The 22,048-nt window shown below is 44.6% G+C and overlaps 1 protein-coding gene across 1 annotated transcript in view; it reads left to right on the forward strand.

The window, feature by feature from the left end:
• The first annotated feature begins 216 nt into the window (after nucleotides 1-216).
• LOC131363398 (macrophage mannose receptor 1-like) overlaps nucleotides 217-22,048 on the forward strand; it is a 34,087-nt gene continuing 12,255 nt past the window's right edge. Inside the window, exons 1-2 of the mRNA XM_058405896.1 lie at nucleotides 217-251; nucleotides 21,499-21,558. Coding sequence (XP_058261879.1) covers nucleotides 21,522-21,558 — 37 coding nt within the window. The 5' untranslated portion in view covers nucleotides 217-251; nucleotides 21,499-21,521. The remainder of the gene's footprint in view (nucleotides 252-21,498; nucleotides 21,559-22,048) is intronic.

The following is a 22,048-nucleotide window of genomic DNA, read 5'->3' on the forward strand; positions in this document are numbered from 1 at the left end:
ATCAATTCAAATAATATAATTATTGAATGCATACTTCTTTTTAAAATTACCCAATAAATACAACTTAAAACATTTCCAGGTGTTCCTATTTCAGCAGTAACTCACTCCCACAAGCTCTGATTTGGTTTAGGTAAATTTCAGTGAAAATTAAGAAAAGTGTCATCAAGCCTATAAAGGGATGATCAGTTTCACAGATAATGCAGAAAGTCTCTGAAGAACATTGGCTTGTGTTTATTCACTTCACATTTCAGGTATGTTTAATATTTTACTGTAATACAGCAGTCATTTCCTACCAATTAATAAGAAAAATGTTTTCTATAGCTTAACACATGGGATTTTCCCTTGTCCTTCTCTGGCTGGCTTGTTGATGGACTAAAACTACATCCTTGTGACAATATCTATAGTTTAATTTTATTTATAATAGTGCTTTTAACAATCAACATTTTCACAAAGTGGGTTTACAGAAATCTGGATATAGATTTATCCATAATGAACAAACCAGGTGTGACGAACCCTGAGATGATATGAGGAAGAAAATGATATTGAGAATCATTACTCTTCTAAAAGTGTATATTATAGATTTTAGCAGTGCTAAGTGTGTTGGAAATATCACCCATAAATACACCAGGATCATTTGTCTTATTTCTGTAGAGGCTTTAAAACTATAATATCCAGGTAAAGTTATTCACTATATAATAAATAAACCATGAGCACAGTTTTAGCAAGAACACTCATTAGGGTAACACAGGGCTGTTCATGAGACACCTCCACAGTTATCTTTAGATTAGATTCAACTTTTTTGTCATTGTGCAGAGTACATTTACAGAGCCAATGAAATGCAGGTAACATCCAACCAGAAGTGCGTAAGTGGCATATTTACAATAAATTACAATAAAGATATACAGCTATGGGGATGATATGTAAAGGAGAATGGATGTCTTATGTACAGGTGTAGTAGGAAATATAAATAGGTAAGTAAAAGTACACAGATATTACAGTGTATCAGTGTGTTCAGCTGTTCAGTAAGGAAACAGCCACATGGAAGAAGCTATTTCTCAGTCTGTTTGTGCGGGCGCTAATACACCGGAAGTGCCTTCTGGAAGGGACAAGGCTAAATAGTCCATGATTCGGGTGTGAGGCATCTTTGATAATGCCTTTCACCCTCTGCAGGCAGCATTTATTAAAAATGCTATTGATGGAGGGTAGCTGAGTGCCAGTGATACATTGGGAGGTTTTCACCACCCGCTGAAGGGCTTTACAGTCTGTAGCTGCGCAGTTGCCGTACCAGACTGAGATGCAGTTGGTAATAATGCTCTCAATGGTACAGCGGTAAAAGTTCACAAGATTCTTGGAGCAGAGGTGGGCCTTTTTCAGTCTCCTCAGAAAATAAAGGTGCTGTTGTGCCTTTTTAACCAGGAATGAGGCGTTCACGGACCAGGTGAGGTCCTCTGAGATGTGGACCCCAAGGAACTTAAAGCTGGGTACATGCGATGGCGTCCTCAATAGAGCGGTTGGGACGGTACGCGAACTGTAGCGGGTCCAAAGTGTCAGGTATGGAAGATGTGATGAAGTCTCTGATTAGTCCTTCGAAGCACTTCATCACTACTGAGGTAAGGGCCACTGGGCAGTAATTGTTCAGGCAGGTGGGCTGAGGTTTCCTGGGGACTGGAACAATGGTGGACCGTTTGAAGCACGTCGGGATTATAGACTGATCCAGGGAAAGGTTGAAGATCTCAGTGAACACTGGAGCAAGCTGGTCAGTACAGGCCTTCAGGGCCCGACCCGTGATGCCATCTGGTCCTGCTGCCTTCCTGGTATTCACTCTCCTGAATGCCTTTCTCACATCGTGCTCCAAGATGATGAATGCGTTTTCTTCTCGGGCATGCTCCACATGTGTGCTGCCTGTAGCACTGTTAGCACTGCTAACACTGTTAGCACTGTGAGTTGCAGCCTTGAAGCGAGCATAAAAAGTGTTTAGCTCGTCTGCCAGAGAAGCGTCTGCATTCAATCTGGAAGACGGTGTTTTGTAGTCTGTCATAGTTCTTAGTCCCTGCCACAGACTCCTAGAGCCACTCTGTTGAAATTGTGACTCTAGTTTCTGTCCATAGCGCCGCTTCAACTCCTTCACCACTCTGCGCACGCTGTAGGATGCAGCTTTATACTTGTCCATGTTTCCACTGGCGAGCCCCGTGTTGTACGCAGCGGAGCAAGATCTCAAAGCATTGCGGACAGTTTTATCCACCCATGGTTTCTGATTAGGAAACGTTCTGATAGTCTTGTGAAGTGTGTCATCTGCTGGTTTCCCAATGAATCCTACAACCATTTCCGTAAACATGTTGATGTCATCAGAGCTGCGACGAAACATGTCTGGGTCTGCGTCATCCAGAGCGTCCTGCAAAGTGGCTACCGATTGGTCTGTCCAGTGTGAGACCTCCCTCCAAGTTGGGAACTTCGTGGGGCAGGTGATGTGCTGATAAAAGTTCGGCGCTGTGCGTTTGAGGTTGGCACTGTTAAAGTCCCCCGCCACAATAAGCACAGCGTCCTGGTGCTGAGTCTGGTGCTGTGTGAGTGCTTCATGCAGCTCGCATAAAGCAGTGTCCATGTCCGCCTGAAGTGGAATATAAACGGCGTTGATTATGACCGATGTAAACTCCCGAGGAATATAAAAAGGACGACATTTGATGCTCAATAGTTCCAGGTTGGGTGTGCAGGAGCATGTGAGAGGAACAATGCTCGTGCTGTTGCACCAGCTACTGTTCACCATTAAACACACACCGCCTCCTCTTGACTTCCACAATTCGAGTGTTCTGTCCACGCGATGAATCGAGAAGAACTCGGCTGGCTGGATGGCGTGGTCTGGTACCGCTGGGTTCAGCTATGTCTCAGTGAAGCAGAGGAGATTGCAGTCCTGAATGGAACTTTACCCTGGCCCTGAGGTCATCGAGCTTGTTCTCCAGCAACTGGTCATGTCCTTTGTTCTCCCTCAGGATCTCACTCGGCAAGCTGGGATCCGGGGTTAAAAACGTTGAATTGTGAGTACATTGTACACCAATAGAAATAAGAGTATCTCTATTGTAACGAATGAATTCCATGTTGAAGAATTTGCTTTTTTTTTCTGAATTAAAAGTTAACTTAAAAAATAAAAACAAAGAAAAAGTGGTAGGAGCAGTCGTGACGGCAGCCAACCTCACTGGCACCATCTTGTTTTCTACAACAATTGGCACAACAATTGGCACATGAGCATAAGAACTGGACCACGGAGCAATGGAAGAAGGTGGCCTGGTCTGATGAACCATGTTTTCTTTTACATCACGTGGATGGCCAGGTGCGCGTGCATGTGCGTTGCTTATCTGGGGAACACATGGCACCAGAATGCACCATGGGAAGAAGACAAGCCAGCAGAGGCAGTGTCCTGCTTTGGTCAGTGTTCTGCTGGGAAACTTTGGGTCCTACTATCCATGTGGATGCTACTTTGACACATACCACCTACCTAAGCATTGCTGCAGATCATGTACACTCTTTCATGGAAACGCTATTCCCTGATGGTTGTGGTCTCTTTCAGTAGGATAATACACCATGGCACAAAGCAGAAATGGTTCAGGAAAGGTTTGATGAGAACAATGAGTTTAAGGTGTTGACTTGGCCTCCATGGGATATGCTGGACAAACAAGTTCAATTCAATTCAATTCAATTCAATTTATTTTGTATAGCACCTTTTACAATGAACATTGTCTCAAAGCAGCTTTACAAAAGAAGAAAACAGAGAAAGGGGAGGGGAAAATGAAAAATAATAATAAAAAATAAAAAATAACTAAACTAGAAATAAGAATAAATTATTAAATTCTATAATTAGACTATTTTATCCCTAATGAGCAAGCCTGTGGCAACTGTGGCAAGGAAAAACTCCCTGGGATGGAAAGGAAGAAACCTTGAGAGGAACCAGGCTCAGAAGGGAACCCATCCTCATTTGGGTGACACTAAACAGAAAATAATGTAACTGTAGCTGATTAATGTCCTTTCTACAACAGCAATCAATGACCCATGAGGAACTATTAGGTCAGTGTAGTTTCTAAGGTCATTATAAACACTAGTTCTTTGCTGTCACTGGCTGACAGATGAAATGGCAGATCTGTGATGGTGTGAAAGTCCCCAAGTGTCTCTGTCCATGGCTGTCTCCTGGTCCACACAGATCCATCCACAGCATCAGTGGGCTCCATCAAGCGGCGAGACTCCGACCAGGGGTAGGGGCAGCGGTCGCACTGGAAACTGGCAAACACTGGGAGCTCAGGAGTGGGGTGTATAGCTCGACAGAGAAGGTAGAGAGAGAAAGAGAAAGATATTAAGTTTCTGATCATGTGATGTTTAAAGACAATGTAGAATTATGTGTAAAGTGCAGGCAGGGACTCCAGCAAGACTAGCTATGACAGCATAACTAAAAGGGAGAGCCAGAAGGTCACAGACATGAAGGCTTCCCAGGACATAAAGCATCCAACCACTTCACAGTCAGCAAACCTGAGCGACTTGTGAGAATCAAGAATCAAGAATCAAGAATCAAGAAGCTTTTATTGTCATTTCAACCACATATATCTGGCGCAGTACATAGTGAAATGAAACAACGTTTCTCCAGGACCTGGTGCTACATAAACATACAACTACTAGTACAATACAAAAACAACAAACAACACCACAGAGCTAGGACAGAAGTTTGTCTTAGCCACGTAAAGTGCACAGTGTGCAGCTAGGTGCAAACAGAGCATAGACAAGACAGTGCAAAAAAGACAATAAATACAATAAAGACAACACAAAAGAACACAGGACACTTAGCGCTGAAAGGAAATAAAAGAACGTGTACTGGAATGTAAGTGAAATAAAATAGATAAAGTGAAATGATATAGAAAAAAAAAAAAAAAAAGTATTGTGCAAAAATATTGTGCAAAAATACACAGCAGCAGTTGAGGTAGTGCAAATAGAATAAACATAAATATAACTATAGCAGCGGATGACAGGTAGAGGTAGTGCAGTAAGTAATGAACAGTATAAATTATGTGTGTGTGTTTGTGTCCACACAGTCAAGAGAGAGTGTGTGTATCTGTGTGTGAGAGACAGAGAGTTAGTATACAGCTCAGTCCTGAGTGAGAGTGTGTGTGTGTGAGAGAGTGTAGAACAGTTCAGTCCTGAGTGAGAGTGTGTGTGAGAGTGTAGAACAGTTCAGTCCCGGGTGTTGAGGAGCCTAATGGCTTGAGGAAAGAAACTGTTACACAGTCTGGTTGTAAGGCCCGAATGCTCCGGTACCTCTTTCCAGATGGCAGGAGGGTGAAGTGTGTGTGTGAGGGGTGTGTGGGGTGTGTAAGAGTGTGTGTGAGGGGTGTGTGGGGTCAGCCACAATGCTGATGGCTTTGTGGATGCAGCGTGCGGTGTAAATGTCTGTGATAGAGGGGAGAGAGACTCCGATGATCTTCTCAGCTGTCCTCACTATCCGCTGAAGGGTCTTGCGATCTGAGACGGTGCAGTTCCCAAACCAGGCAGTGATGCAGCTGCTCAGGACGCTCTCGATGGTCCCTCTGTAGAACACAGTCAGGATGGGGGAAGGGAGATGGGCTTTACTCAGCCTCCTCAGGAAGTAGAGGCGCTGCTGGGCTTTCTTGGTGATGGAGCTGGTGTTGAGTGACCAGGTGAAGTTCTCCGCCAGATGGACACCAAGGAATTTGATGCTCTTGACGATCTCCACAGAGGAGCCATCGATGGACAGCGGAGAATGGTCACACTGTGCTCTCCTGAAGTCAACAACCATCTCTTTGGTCTTGTCGACGTTCAGGGAGAGGTTGTTGGCTCTGCACCAGGCTGTTAGATGTTGCACCTCCTCTCTGTATGCTGACTCGTCGTTCTTGCTGATGAGACCCACCACGGTCGTGTCATCAGCGAACTTGACGATGTGGTTGGAGCTGTGCATTGCTGCACAGTTGTGAGTCAGCAGAGTGAACAGCAATGGACTGAGCACACAGCCCTGAGGTGCTCCAGTGCTCAGTGTGGTGGTGCTGGAGATACTGCTCCCGATCCGGACTGACTGAGGTCTCCCAGTCAGGAAATCCAGGATCCAGTTGCAGAGAGAGGTGTTCAGGCCCAGGAGACTCAGCTTCTTAACCAGCTGCTGAGGGATGATTGTGTTGAATGCTGAACTGAAATCTATGAACAGCATTCGAACGTAGGAGTCTTTGCAGTCCAGGTGTGTGAGGGCCAGATGGAGGGTTGTGGTGATGGCGTCTTCCGTGGAACGGTTAGGACGATACGCAAACTGCAAAGGGTCCAGCAAGGGTGGTAGCTGTGACTTGATGTGCCTCATGACGAGCCTCTCGAAGCATTTCATCACGATTGGTGTGAGTGCAACGGGACGGTAGTCATTGAGGCAGGAAACCGTGGACTTCTTTGGCACAGGGACGATGGTCGTTGTCTTGAGGCACGTAGGGATGATGGAGCTGCTCAGCGAGATGTTGAAGATGTCAGTGAAGACATCTGCTAGCTGCTCCGCACACTCCCCGAGAACTCTGCCAGGAATGTTATCTGGTCCAGTGGACTTCGGTGGGTTAACTCTGTATAGAGTTCTCTTCACGTCAGCCGTGGTGAGACAAAGCACTGGGTCATTAGGAGGACGGATGGTCTTCCTCGCTGTTGTGTTGTTCTCTGCCTCAAACCGAGCGTAGAAGTCGTTCAGCGCATCTGGAAGGGAGGCGTCACTGTCACAGGCAGGTGAAGTTGTCCTGTAGTTGGTGATCGCCTGGATGCCCTGCCACATGCGCCGGGAGTCTCTGCTGTTCTGGAAGTGGCCGTGGATTCTCTGGGCATGTGCACACTTCGCCTCTCTGATCGCTCGGGACAGTTTGGCCCTTGCTGTTTTTAAGGCCGCCCTGTCCCCCGATCTGAAGGCAGAGTCTCTCGATTTCAGGAGAGCACGCACTTTCGCAGTCATCCACGGCTTCTGGTTGGAGCGTGTTGTGATGGTCTTGGAGACAGTCACGTCATCGATGCATTTCCCGATGTAGCCGGTCACTGATGCCGTGTATTCCATAGAGTCAATAGAGTCAATAGAGTCGCCGTTGGTTGCAGCCTCCCTAAACATGTCCCAGTCAGTGCACTCAAAACAGTCCTGAAGAGCAGAGATGGCTCCTGCTGGCCAGGTTTTAACCTGTTTCAGAACCGGTTTAGAGAGTCTGACGAGTGGTCTGTATGCTGGAATCAACATAACAGAGATGTGGTCTGAGTAGCCGAGGTGGGGGCGGGGCTCCGCACGATACGCGCCGGGAATGTTTGAATAAATAAAAAGTAAATAAAAAGGTCTGCATCTAACAGTTACAAACTCCACTGCCGATGAGCAGTAGTTAGACACAAGCACAGAGTCCTTACACCATTCCGTGTTGATGTAAACACACACACCGCCACCGCGAGTCTTACCGCACAGAGCTGCATTCCTGTCGGCACGAAACACGGTTAGCCCGGCTAGCTGAATGGCGGTGTCCGGAACTCTGTCACTGAGCCACGTCTCCGTGAAAACAAAGACGCAGCAGTCTCTGAACTCACGCCGTGTAGTTTGCTGGAGTCGGATGTAGTCCAGTTTATTATCCAGTGAGCAGACGTTGGACAAGATGATGGAAGGGAGTGCCGGCCGGCTAGGGTTGGTTGTTAGCCTAGCACGGACACCTGCTCTTTTACCGCGCTTCCGCTTCCTCGAACAACGCTTGCGACGTCCTCTCTCCCGGCCACCGGCATCAGGCGACGCCGAGGATTGAAGGCCTGGACTTCGCAGCAAGCTGAGTTCGCGAAGTTTGCAGAGTAGTTCATCATGCAAGTTAGTAACTGCATGATTTCTGTACCGTAATATCGTCTGGCGGTCGTATACATGAACACCACTGTCTTTGGTGTCCATGCACTTTGAGTTTAGTGCTAAAACAAAAAGAAAGCACCATTTTGGTTCCGGAGTGGCCGCTGCGTGCTACTGCCGCGCCGCCATCTTGGAGACTTACCTTGTGAGGGTGGTAAGATGACAGCATCCAACACATCCCAGTACACCAAACAGTCTATGACCATGAACCTTCCAGATCTGCTCCTTTACTTAAGAAAACTATACATTAAAAGCTTGACTAAACAAATGTGTCTTCAGCCTAGACTTAAACATTGAGACTGTGTCTGAATCCCCAACACTAATTGGAAGGCTGTTCCATAACTTTGGGGCTTTGAAAGAGAAAGCTCTGCCCCCTGCTGTAGCCTTTGCTACTTGAGGTACTACCATGTAACCAGCACCCTTTGATCGGAGTAGGCGTGGCGGATCATAAAAGACTAAAGATCGCTCAGGTACTGTGGCGCGAGACCATTTAGTGCTTTATAGGTTAGTAACAGTATTTTATAATCAATGTGAAATTTGACTGGGAGCCAATGTAGTGTGGCTAAAATAGGAGTGATGTGTTCATATCTTCTGGTTCTAGTTAGGACTCTAGCTGCTGCATTCTGGACTAACTGGAGCTTGTTTCTGCTCCTACTGGAACATCCAGAGAGTAAGACATTACAATAATCCAACCTAGAAGTAACAAAAGCATGAACTAATTTTTCTGCATCATGAAGCGACAACATATTTCTTATCTTAGCAATATTCCTAAGATGGAAGAAGGCTACCATAGTGATATTATCTACATGAGCTTCGAATGAAAGACCAGAGTCAATAATCACACCAAGATCTTTTACTGCTGGACAAGATGAAACCAAAAGACCATCCACCATTACTCTGTAATCAGAAAGCTCACTTCTAACTGCCTGTGGTCCTAGTACAAGCACCTCTGTCTTGTCTGAATTAAGCAGGAGGAAGTTAGTGGCCATCCAATGTCTAATGTCCTTTACACATTCTTCTTTCATTCATCTTAATAAGCTGGTGTCTCTCATCTGATTTAGCTGAAACATATAGCTGTGTGTCATCTGCATAACAGTGGAAGCTAATACCATGTTTATGAATAATTGCACCAAGGGGTAACATATATAGGGAGAAAAGCAGTGGGCCTAAGACAGAACCTTGTGGAACACCGAACATAACCTTGGTATGCATGGAGAAGTCACCATCTAGATCTACAAACTGATAACGGTCAGTCAGATAAGACCTGAGCCAGGAGAGGGCTGTTCCTTTAACACCAACAACATGTTCTAGTCTATCAAGTAGAACAGTGTGGTCAATGGTGTCAAAAGCTGCACTAAGATCCAGTAACACCAGTAGGGAGACACAACCCTGATCAGAAGCCAGTAACAGGTCATTGACCACTTTAACCAGTGCTGTCTCTGTGCTATGATGAGGCCTAAATCCTGACTGATACATTTCATAAATATTATTTCTATGCAGGTCTGAACATAACTGCTGTGCTACAGCCTTTTATAGGATCTTGGAGATAAAGGGCAGGTTTGATATCGGTCTATAGTTAGACATCTGACAGGGGTCGAGGTCCGGTTTTTTAATCAAGGGTTTGATAACTGCTAGCTTAAAAGATTTAGGCACATAGCCAGTTCTTAGAGAAGAATTAATTACTTTTAGAAGGGGTTCAGTAGCTACTGGTAATATCTGTTTAAGGAAAGATGTGGGTAAAGGATCTAGGATGCAGGTAGAAGATTTTGAAGAAGAAATTAGTGAAATTAGATCAGGCTCTTGAAGTGGAGTGAAGCACTCTAAGCTCCGATCAGAAATAGCTATATTATCTAAAGGATTATCTATCAAATAATATGGTTTTAAATTAATAGTCTGAATTTTTTGCCTGATATTGTCAATTTTTTCATTGAAAAAATTCATGAAGTCATTGCTGCTAAATGTAGATGGTGTGTGCTTTTCTAAAGTGGTTTTACTCCTAGTTAGTTTTGCTACAGTGCTAAATAAAAATTTTGGATTGTTTTTGTTATCTTCGATTAGGGCAGAGAGATACGCTGATCTAGCAGCACTAAGAGAATTTTTGTATCTCAGAAGGCTTTCCTTCCACGCAATCTGGAATACTGCTAATTTAGTTTGACGCCATTTACGCTCTAGTTTCCTAGCTGATAGTTTTAAAGCTCGTGTGTGGTCGTTGTACCAGGGTGCTAGTTTCTTCTCTTCAATTTTTTTCCTTTTAAGTGGAGATACAGTGTCTAGGGTGTTCCGAAATAATGACTCCAAGTAATCAGTCACCTGGTCAAGTTCTATAGGGTCAGAAGGTGAACCAATCATGTGTGATAATTCTGGGAGACTATCGGTAAATCTCACTGCAGTAGCAGACGTAAATATACGCTTCATACGATAATGTGGCAAGTTGCACATCTCGTGACTAAGACGCATTCTAAATGAAATTAGATAATGATCTGAGATAGCTTCCGACTGTGGAAGAGTGACTATGTTTTCTATATTTAATCCAAATGTAAAAATGAGATCCAGAGTGTGACCTCCATTATGAGTGGGTCCTATTACATTTTGATTAACACCTAATGAATCGAAGATGGACACACCTGCTGTTCTCAGAGGGTCTTCTGGCTTATCAAAATGAATGTTGAAGTCTCCTACTATTAGTGCTTTGTCTAAAGAAACAACAAGGTTTGAAGTAAAATCTCCAGATTCACTGAGGAATTCAGAGTGTGGCCCTGGGGGTCTGTAAATAACAATTAGTGGAATTGACTCTGTGAACTTATTATTAGTACTTGCATATGTTAGGTTAGTATAAAGAACTTCGAATGTGTTGAACTGATGTCTGGGTTTTTGTGTGGCGCTTAGCTTATTATCATGAATAACTGCGACACCTCCTCCCCTGCCTGTTAGATGCGGTTGATGTATATAGCTATAGCCAGGCAGACAAGCTTCATTTAATGCTACGTACTCGTTTTGTTTAATCCATGTTTCTGTTAAACAAAGAACGTTGAACTCCTGATCAGTAATCAGTTCATTAATTATAAGTGCTTTAGTTGACAGATATTATATTTAACAGTCCTAGCTTCAGATCAAAGGTGCTGGCTGTGCATTCACTATCATCTAGTTTTATGTTAATCAGGTTACTAAAACAAATTTTCTGATTGTTAAAACATTTTCGTTTGGTTCGGGGAACAGACACAGTCTCAATGTTATGAACCCTGAGTGACGACTCTTTGCAGCCAGCAGATGGTTGGATTAGCCTGCTTGTCTGCTCCCTGGCCCTGGCCCTGGATTGTCACCGATTAACTAGATCTGCTCTAACACTATGTGCTATGCTGCAAGAAATGAGGGCAGCACCCTCCCGAGTGGGATGGACACCGTCCCGTCCTAACAGGCCAGCCTTGCCCTCAAAAGAGCTCCAATTGTCTATGAAGCCCACATTGTTTTCAGAGCACCACCTGGACATCCAGCAGTTCAGTGACCATAACCTGCTGTAAGCTACATCACCACGCCGCATTGGGATGGGGCCAGAGCATACTACGGCGTCGGACATTGCCTTCGCTAATTTACACACCTCTACAACATTACTCTTAGTAACCTCAGACTGATGAAGGTGTATATCATTAGCTCCTACATGGAAAACTATCTTGGACAACCTGTGCTTGCCTAGGACCCTAAGATTACCTGCAATGTCCAGCGCCCTGGCTCCCAGAATACACCTAACCTGTGCTGCTGGAGCTAATTTCACATGCCTTAAAATTGAGTCTCCTATAACCAGAGCTCTTTCAGGTTTCTCAGTGGGTTCTTCACTGAGGAGAACAAACCTGTTGGTCATGTGAAGCGGAGAGGAGTGGTGCTCCCGTGAGCAAGCCTTAGTGTTAGCCTTGGCTGCACGACTATGCTGCCGAGTCGTCACCCATTCGCCCCGCTGTGAGGGCTCTAATGCCGGAGTTGGGGGGTTACTAACTCCACCTAAGGCATCCAGACTTCCTCCTACAGACACTACACTGCTCTCACCATCACTAACCCTCTCTAGAGTCTGGATGCGCACCTCTAAAGCTAATATCTTCTCCGTCAGAGAGCTAACTAGCGTACACTTATCACAGGTAAAATTAACACTAACGACGGAGGAAGAATTACTGAACATCCTGCAGCTCAAACACTGAACCAGCTGAAAGTTAGCCATAATGAATGATCACGTACCTTTGAGTGAATCTATCCTCTGACTGCTGTGTAAAAACCAGGGGGGGGGCTTCAATTAACTGCAATATGCAAGTAAAGATTTAGCAAACAAAACTTGACAGAGTAAGAAATTTAGGTGAAAGAGAAAAAAGAAACAGAAGATATAAACTTTGAATGAAAAATGCCAACACAGGCAAGAACTCGCGGTAAGCGCTTCAAACACAGGAAGTGATGCCAAGTCAGATCCATGGAGGCTCTACCTCACTACATACAGGACTTAAAGGATCTGCTGCTAACATCTTGGTGCCAGATACCATAGCACACCTTCAGGGATCTAGATCTAAACTCTAAGAGTTAACTCTACAGTGGCAGGGTTAGTTCCCTGCCTGGGAATCGAACCTGGGCCACGAAAGTGAGAGTGCAGGATCCTGCTGCTAGGCCACCAGGAGTACATCAGAAGGATTCATCAGAAGAACTTTGTCGTTTGTTTGGGAAAAGAGCAGGTGACACAGCAGCTTAGATCATGGGGTGCGCAGGTTGAGTTGACGGAAGTGGAACAAGAGACTGGTCCTTCCCTTTCTCTTGTCCTCTCCCCTGACTCAGACATCCCCGCTTCAGTTTTGGGAGCTCGTGCTGAGATTTCTTCCAACCCGGAGGAGGATATTTTGTTGCCTGCATCAGGCTCTGAGGAGCTCGAGGTAGGCGAAGAGGGGCATTCCTATCTTGAGCTGCCACCACAGTCAGTGGGGTTCGAGGAGCTCCTCAATCTTTTAACACAAGCTGTTGCTAAATTAAATTTAAATTGGCCTGAAGAGGAAGCTTGACGATCGCTTCCTGACTTCAGGCCAGGTGTCGCCCCCGATGCAGACAAATGACGTTTTTCCACGATCTCCATGTTGAAGTATTGAGGTCATGGAGGAATCCTTATTCGGCATGCATTTTTTCCCCGGGCTCCTCTAATTATACAGTCATTGTTTGGCTTGAAAATCATGGGTATACAGCCATGCCCAGGGTTGAAAAGATGCTTGCGAGCTATCTCTCCTCTAAATCACCGGCAATGGAGGGAGCCTGCACTCCCTTATAAGCCGTGTAGAGCCACTTCAGCCCTTGTGGGGAAGGCCTATGCGGCAGCAGGCCAAGCCCTTGCATTTGTCACGGACGTGCAAAAACACACACTCGCACACAGGGATTTCTTCAAATCTTTTTAAATAGAAAAAACAGAAATAATTCAGGTTGGCTGAAGGATGTACAGTATTGCAGATACAACCACAGCAGTGGCACTCACATATGCTGTGTGAATTTATGTTGTACAAATAAAATAAATAATAATAATATACAACATGAAAACTGTGACTATGTAGTGGTACTTAAGCAATAGGCTAAAGATACCAACAAGAAAACTTCATGCTAATGGCAACATAAAAGCAACATACCTTTTTAAATAGAAAAAGCAGAAATAATTCAGGTTGGCTGAAGGATGTACAGTATTGCAGATACAAACACAGCAGCGGCACTCACATATGCTGTGTGAACTTATGTTGTACTTGCATACACGCATCTGAAATGTCACATGAGTCAATGTTGAGATTGTCCAAACCGACTGACTTAAGTCACTCACTTACAGGAAAGGTGTTTGCTACATCATCTGAAAAACTTTTGGAGCTGTTAACTAGGAGAGGACTGACGTTATTATGATGATTAAAATCTTCAAGCGCGATGCAAGAATAGATATCAGCAATTTTCACATTCCTTCTCAATAACAATGGCCTGCCTGATGAGTTCATAAGCTTCAGTGGGACCCATCCATCTCCCCACAAAGACATGATTAGTCTAGCCACCATGACACCTCTGGGAGCAGAGTGAGATGATGTAGGCTCAGTTATGACCGCACTTCCTGGAGACATGATAGCAGATTTGGGCAGCTTTCCCCATACTCACGGCCTGGCTCAAGATGGACTGCTGAATTGCATCTTACTGTCCCTATCTTCTCAGGAATCTCCTCTCCCCTCCACCGGTTCAAACCAGCAAGCATTGACAAGAAATTTTCACACTCAGGGTCTGAAGAAGTTGGTTTAGACACTGCCTGACAAAATCCATCACACAATTTGAAGTATCTGAGAATGTGTTTAATAACATTAGTCCCAGGTATTAGCTTATCATGCTGTCCTGGAACTACTAGAGTAGGAACTATCATCTTTACACCATACACTTCCATGGTAAGATTATATGATGATTTTGGTTTCACGCGCAGCCCTCCATAACCCACTAGGATGACATCAGCATCAAACTCACCACATTCATCTGCTGCACCAGCCGAACTCAAAGTAATTTCGGCAGACTCACTTATAGTGCAGGCCATGGAACCGCTGTCCAACATTGCATTCAATGTCACCACCTCTCCAATCTTTCCTGGTGTATAAAAGAGGCTATCACATCCACCTACAACGTTAGTGTTCTGATAAATGACTTCTGACTGATCACAAGTGACTTTTTGGTTGAATGGTAAGCATTCTGAGACTCACAATCATTAACAGTTTGGCAGTTACAATGGTGAAAACCCATACTGCCTCCCTCCGAGAATGGGTCTATTAGTTTCCCATATGCTATGATTGGGCAGAAGAAAGTTTAGGACATTTCATCTTTGTGTGCCCTGGAGAGAAACATGCGAAACACTGTTTGTCTGTCATACAATGAGTTACTGTGCTATGTTTGTTGTTGTTACAAACAGGTACTGCTAACAAAGCTACGCCTCTGTCTAGAGCCACATCTGGGGTTGGAAACATCACGAAATTGCATCCTATCCAGTAGCTGCTCTATCCTCCCCATCATTCAAGTGAGTACTTGACTCTCGGTCTGTTGTGTGTCATTAAACCTTACTGGGGTCGTTGATAAATAGGGGGAGCACTGATGTGCCTGGCTAAGCACTACTGTAGGCTCTGGCTGGGAGCACACTTGAGCATCAGGTAAAGAGCAGAGTGATTTGGTTGGAACAACAGGTAAATCAGTGTTCGGGCGATCATACATATCACGTTCACTGCCAAATACTGTAGTACTGTACTGTAAGTTCTGTGAATTCATACCAGTATTTCGCCGACTTCTCAATTCTCTTTGGTAATCATCAATCCTGCTCTGTATTTCTTTTGTTCACCATTCATGAATAGGCTTGCATTTGAATATACTAGCTAAACTGGAGTCAGGACAGAATTTAATAAACATTTGCGATACCTCCTCCCCTATGTTATCCAAACATTTACCCTGTCTGTGCAATCCTTCATTTGCCAGATCAGCTGCTTTATTCAGTTGGATCCAGTAGTCCACAGGATTCTCTTTAGCTCTGGGGAGAGTGGCATAAAAGTCTGCGAGTGGTAGACAAGAAGTCACTTCGCTGAAGTACTGCATGAGGATACCATAGATTAACTTGGGGTTCTGTCTGACATTAAGCATATCATTACTGCGCAAGCTGACTTTAATAATGATCTTTGCCTTGCCAGAAAGTCTACTCATTATCTCCTCAGCCTGATCATGAACAGGCTGCTTCCTTAAGCAAGCTTTTGTCCTATCTACCCATTCTTCAATGTCATACTTATCAGAGCCATCACCCCTAAATGTGTCATGTTCTGACTTCATGTGCACTGTAACTTGTGGTGTCAATACTGTATGTGTACGCTGTACTGTGCGTGTCGGTGTTTGAGTGTAACTGGGTGAATTACTTTGACACTCAGGGCTTGCATTAATCAAGCCAGCAGACACTAGATTTGCAACTATTGATTCGCCAATATGTACACCTAACTGGCCTACCATGTCTGTGAAGTGGTCAAAAGCAACTCCATGATCACTAGGTGTCAAAGTGTATGGACCATGACTAGGAACCCATTCCACAGGAGTACTAGCTGGAATCTGACTTAACCCAATACCCCTACCGCTGTTAACATATAACTGTGGACATTTAATTCCCAGGCCAACAGTGTCACTAAAGATATCACTCTTTTGACTATGAATTAGCCATGAATCAGCCATGTAATTAGCCTGTTCAGCGATGCAGTGAGCACGGTAGTCAACTGGTTTCTCCTACTTCCTGCCCCGCTGCCTCTGGCATCTCGGGGGTCTGTAGGGTACACCCTCGCTCCTATTTCCTGTATGAATCTATGCCCCAGGTCTGCGCCTGACAGGCTCGCTGTGCCAGGGAGTTCAGAACAGGAATGATATAACATGTTCCCCTACCAGATCAAGACTCAGGCTTTTACAGATGGTATTTTGTCATTCCCAAAAAAGATGGGGGCTGCGTCCAATTTTGGACCTGCAGGCTGTGAAGGCATCAGGCATCCCCTCAGTGCCATAAGGGTTATGTGCCATGGGCTTCGTACCCTTCTTATGTGGAAAAGGCCCCAGTTTTTGACCTTGGGTCCCACTCTAAGGGCGTGTCATCATCACAAGACTCTTTCAACGGACGCCTCGCTTTTGGGCTGGGTTAGGGTTAGGGTTGGACAGCCACCCCACCCTAGGTCTCTGGGAGGGCCCTCATCTCTCATGGCACATAAATTGCCTGGAGATGAAAGCCATGTTTCTAGCAATGAAACACTTTCTCCCACACATCAGGGCTACCATGTGTTGAGAGCACTACAGTAGTTTCTTATATCAATCATCAGGATGGTCTGCATTCGCACCCTCTGTTCAGGTTGGTGTAGGCGATTCTACTCTGGGCAGAGATCAGTTTTCTTTTGCTGAGAGCGATTTTCATCCCAGGGCACATAAATTGGGATACAGCCTTCCTGTCAAGGTAGGCACTGAGGCCCAGGGAGTGGCTCACAGGTGGTGGAGAGCATCTGGCAGATTTTCGGCCATGCAGAAGTGGATATGTTCGCCTCCAAGACTGTCCACTGTGGCATTTTATTTCTCAACCAGCCCGTCTGGGCTCTGGTATAGACTTCACTGAGGCTATGCCTGTACGCCTTTCCCCCAGTAGCTCTGCTCCCTGAAAGATGGCAAGATGGTGCCAGTGAGGTCAGCTGCCGTCACAACTGCTCTGACCCCTTTTTCTTTGTTTTTGTTCTTTAAGTTAACTTTCAGTACAGTAGAACCAGCAAATTCTACACAATGGAATACATTAGGTACAATAGAGATAATCTTATTTCTATTGGTATACAATGTGCTCACAATTCAATGTTTTTAACCCCGGATCCCAGCTGGCTGAGTGAGATCCTGAGGGAGAACAAAGGACACGACCCGAAGTGGAGGCCCCTGGGGAAATGAGCCGGCGTCAGGAACAGGCTGAGAGCCAATGTCCAGTCACTGGAAAACAAGCTCAATGACCTCAGGGCTAGGGTAAAGTTCCAGAGAGACATTCAGGACTGCAATCTCCTCTGCTTCACTGAGACATGGCTGAACCCAGCGGTACCGGACTACGCCATCCAGCCGGCCGAGTTCTTCTTGGTTCACCGCATGGACAGAACACTGGAATTGGGGAAGTCAAGGGGAGGCAGCATGTGTTTAATGGTGAACAGTAGCTGGTGCGACAGCGCGAGCATTGTTCCTCTCACATGCCCATGCACACCCAAACTGGAACTATTGACCATCAAATGTCGTCCTTTTTACCTTCCTCGGGAGTTTATATTGGTCATAGTCAGCGCCATTTATATTCCACCTCAGGTGGACATGGACACTGCTTTATGCGAGCTGCATGAAGCTCTCACTCATCACCAGACGCAACACCAGGACGCTGTGCTTATTGTGGCGGGGGACTTTAACAGTGCCAACCTCAAACGCACAGTGCCAAACTTTTATCAGCACATCAGCTGCCCTTCCAGGGGTAAAAAGACATTGGACCACTGCTACACAACAGTCAAAGATGGCTACAAGGCACAATCTCGCCCACCGTTTGGGAAATCTCACCACGCCACCATCTTCCTCATGCCAAAATATAAACATAGCGTCATGCAGGAAGTTCCGGCTCAGAGGGGTTGCCCGCTGGACGGACTAATCGGTGGCTGCTCTACAGGATGCTCTGGATGACGCAGACTGGGATAATGTTCCGACGCAGCTCTGATGACATCAATGTGTTTACAGAAGCAGTTGTGGGATTCATCAGGAAACTAGCAGATGATACTATGCAGAAAACCACCATCAGAATGTTTCCCAATCAGAAGCCGTGGGTGGAGATCTTGCACCGCTGCCTACAACGCGGGACTTGTGCCAGGTGACATGGACTCATACAAGGCTGCGTCATACAATGTGCGGAAAGCGGTGAAGGAGGCAAAGCAGTGCTACGGGAGAAAACTAGAGTCACAACTCCAACAGAGTGACTCTAGGAGCCTGTGGCAGGGATTAAGGACAATAACAGACTATAAAGCACCAACATCTGGTATGATGAATGCGGAAGTGTCTCTGGCAGACGAGCTGAACACCTTCTATGCTTGCTTCGAGGCTGCAGCTAATGATGCTAATGCTACAGCTAATGCTAATAGCTGCAGACAGGAAGAGAATGCCAACACCAGAAATGCGTTCATCATCTCTGAGCATGACATGAGGAGAGCGTTCAGGAGAGTGAACACCAGGAAAGTAGCAGGACCAGACGGAATCTCAGGTCGAATCCTCAGAGCCTGCACTGACCAGCTAGCACCCGTGTTCACAGACATATTCAACCTCTCCTTAACCCAGTCGGCAATCCCCACGTGCTTCAAAGAGTCCATCATTGTTCCTGTCCCGAAGAAACCCCATCCTGCTTCCCTCAATGACTATCGCCCTGTAGCCCTGACCTCAGTAGTGATGAAGTGTTTTGAACGGCTGGTCAGAGACTTCATCATCACTTCACTACCAGACACACTGGATCCACTACAGTTTGCCTACCATTTGAACCACTCAACCAATGATGCCATTTCACACCTCCTTCACACATCACTCACTCACCTGGACACTAGAAAGGGGAATTATGTTAGAATGCTGTCTGTTGACTACAGTTCAGCATTTAACACTATAATCCCCTCCACACTCACCACCAAGCTGGAGCACCTGGGACTCAACCCATCTCTGTGTCAGTGGATCTCCAATTTCCTAACTGGTAGACCACAGGCAGTAAGGATGGGCAGACATGTCTCAGCCTCACTCACCCTCAGCACTGGAGCCCCCCAGGGTTGTGTTCTGAGCCCCCTGCTGTAATCTTTGTACATGTATGACTGCATGGCCACTACCAACTCCACCAACATCATCAAGTTTGCTGATGACACCGTTGTGGTCGGATTGATCTCCGACAACGAGACGGCCTACCTGGAGGAGATTAAGACTCTGAAGGACTGGTGTCAGAGGAACAACCTCCACCTTAACATCAGCAAGACTAAGGAGCTGATAGTGGACTTCAGCAGAAAGCAGGAGAGGAACTACCAGACCCCTGTGATCAACAACAGCCCAGTGGAGAGAGTGGACAGCTTCAGATACCTCGGTGTTCACATCACGCAGGACCTGTCATGGTCCTGTCACATCTACACCATGGTGAAGAAGGCCCAGCAGCGTCTTTTCCACCTCAGAGGCTTGAGAGACTTTAGACTGCCAGCTAAGGTGCTTAGGAACTTTTACTCCTGCACCATAGAGAGCATCCTGACAGGAAACATCACCACTTGGTTCGGGAACAGCACCATGCAGGACAAACGAGCTCTTCAGAGGGTGGTGCGATCAGCTGAGCGCATCGTCTGTAACAAGCTCCCTGACCTGCACTCAATCTACAACAAGCGGTGCGGGACCAAGGCCAGGAAGATCGTGAAAGACCTCAGTCACCCCAACAATGGACTTTTCTCCCTGTTGAGGTCAGGGAAGTGCTTCCGCTCCCTGAAAACCAACACTGAAAGACTGAGGAGAAGCTTCTTCCTGCAGGCTATACGGTCTCTCAACCAGAACTCCACATATGACTCACTGATTGGACTTGCAATGTTTCCTACACACGTGTTGGAAAACACCAAACCATACCGTACATTTGCACATTGTAGGACTGTGACACACAATACATAAAAAACAAATATATATGGGACATTCTGGTCCTGTTATACACAAAGAGGACTTGTGCACATCTGCACTTAAGATGGACAATACCACTGCTCTCATTATCTCATCACCTTATTTCACTAAATGACCACCCCGTACTGCTGCTGTCTGCACCTTGGACACTATTGCACACTATTCATTTTATATATTTCTGTATAATACAGTTGTTTACATTTTACATTTTTATATAGTTCTGTATAATACAGTTGTTTACATTTTACATATCTTACATTTCTGATAACTCCATCCAGGGTGTATCCTGCCTTGATGCCCGATGACTCCTGACATAGGCACAGGCTCCCCGTGACCCGAGTATAGATCGGATAAGCGGTACAGACAATGAAATGAAATGAAACATTTCTTATATATATTCTATATTTTATATACATATTCTGTATACACAGATACCCTACCTTACTTTATTTATATTTTTATTTTATTTATATTATATTCTATTTTTACTGTGAATTGTAGTTTTTCATATTTTTATATTACGTATTTTATATTTTACATTTTATCCATGTCTTTTCTGTCCTTATTCCTTTTCCTTTTCAAGGGTCAAAGCAAATAGTTGTGTAAGCATTTCACTGAATATCATACTGTGTACAATTATGTATGTGATGAAAGTTTGAATTTGAATTTGAAGTCCTAGCCAGAGTGCACCACAATTGAGTCCTATGGATGTTCTATTCCTGGTTTGCTCATGCTCTCTCACAGCTCCTGAGACAGACATGGACCGACATGTGGTGGCAAGGGTATTGATGTTCCCAGAGCATCAGTCATGATGCAGCCTTGAAAGGAAACTACACCAGGTTACGTATGTAACCCGATTCCCTGAGAAGGGAACGAGATGCTGTGTCGCTTGCCACACCCCAGGTGTAACCTGGTGTAGTTTTCCATATTGACCACTCCACTCTAGATCTGTGGCCCGGGCAAACTTCTGAACCTTCAATGGCTCTGTCTCTCACCTCAACCACACTACATCTCTCTAACCAACACACTGTAGCCTGTAGTGTATTAATACTTCTTTCGTGTAATAAAACTACATGCACAACACATTTAGTCTTGGTTATAAATTATACAGGTAAAATCCCTCAATCACTGAGAATCTGTATTATTGTAATATCTGTAATAATGTTAATGTAACGTAAGGGTTATTATGGCATTTTTTCCTGACTGATGAGGCTGAAAAGAAACTTCCAAAAAAAGTGTTATCATGGGTAAGATGTATCCACAGATCCACTTCTGTAGATTAATGTTTTTTAGGCTTTTATTATATTGATGAAATTAATTAATTAATAATTTAGTTACTAAATATTTGCATTTAATATAATCATATATAGTTTTATTAAGGTCTCTGCTGTGGGAATTTAAAAGCTTTTCTTTTTTCATAGCAAGTTTCCGAATATCATCAGTGATGGAGCAGCATCTGCTCATACTCCTGTGTTTCACAGGTGAGAGAAAATATTTAATTCTATTTTATTTTTATAGGAATTTCAACATTTCTCCATTTTTATCATAAAGGGATTTTACTTATACAAGTCTGCAGAAAGTGCTCACTCTAGTGCTATTATTATTATTTTTAGTACATACTGTTCTTTTCTGTATATAATATTTCTCATTTCTTGAATAGAAAAGTACAAATGTGTGAGACGAATCTCAACCACTCAGTTTGCCACAGAGCTTCATTCAATTCAATTCAATTCAATTCAATTCAGTTTATTTTGTATAGCACCTTTTACAATGAACATTGTCTCAAAGCAGCTTTACAAAAGAAGAAAACAGAGAAAGGGGAGGGGAAAATGAAAAATAATAATAAAAAATAAAAGTAACTAATTAACTAGAAATAAGAATAAATTATTAAATTCTATAATTAGACTATTTTATCCCTAATGAGCAAGCCTGTGGCAACTGTGGCAAGGAAAAACTCCCTGGGATGGAAAG

The sequence above is a fragment of the Hemibagrus wyckioides genome, linkage group LG13 (assembly GCF_019097595.1).
Source record: "Hemibagrus wyckioides isolate EC202008001 linkage group LG13, SWU_Hwy_1.0, whole genome shotgun sequence".
Taxonomy (NCBI): domain Eukaryota; kingdom Metazoa; phylum Chordata; class Actinopteri; order Siluriformes; family Bagridae; genus Hemibagrus; species Hemibagrus wyckioides.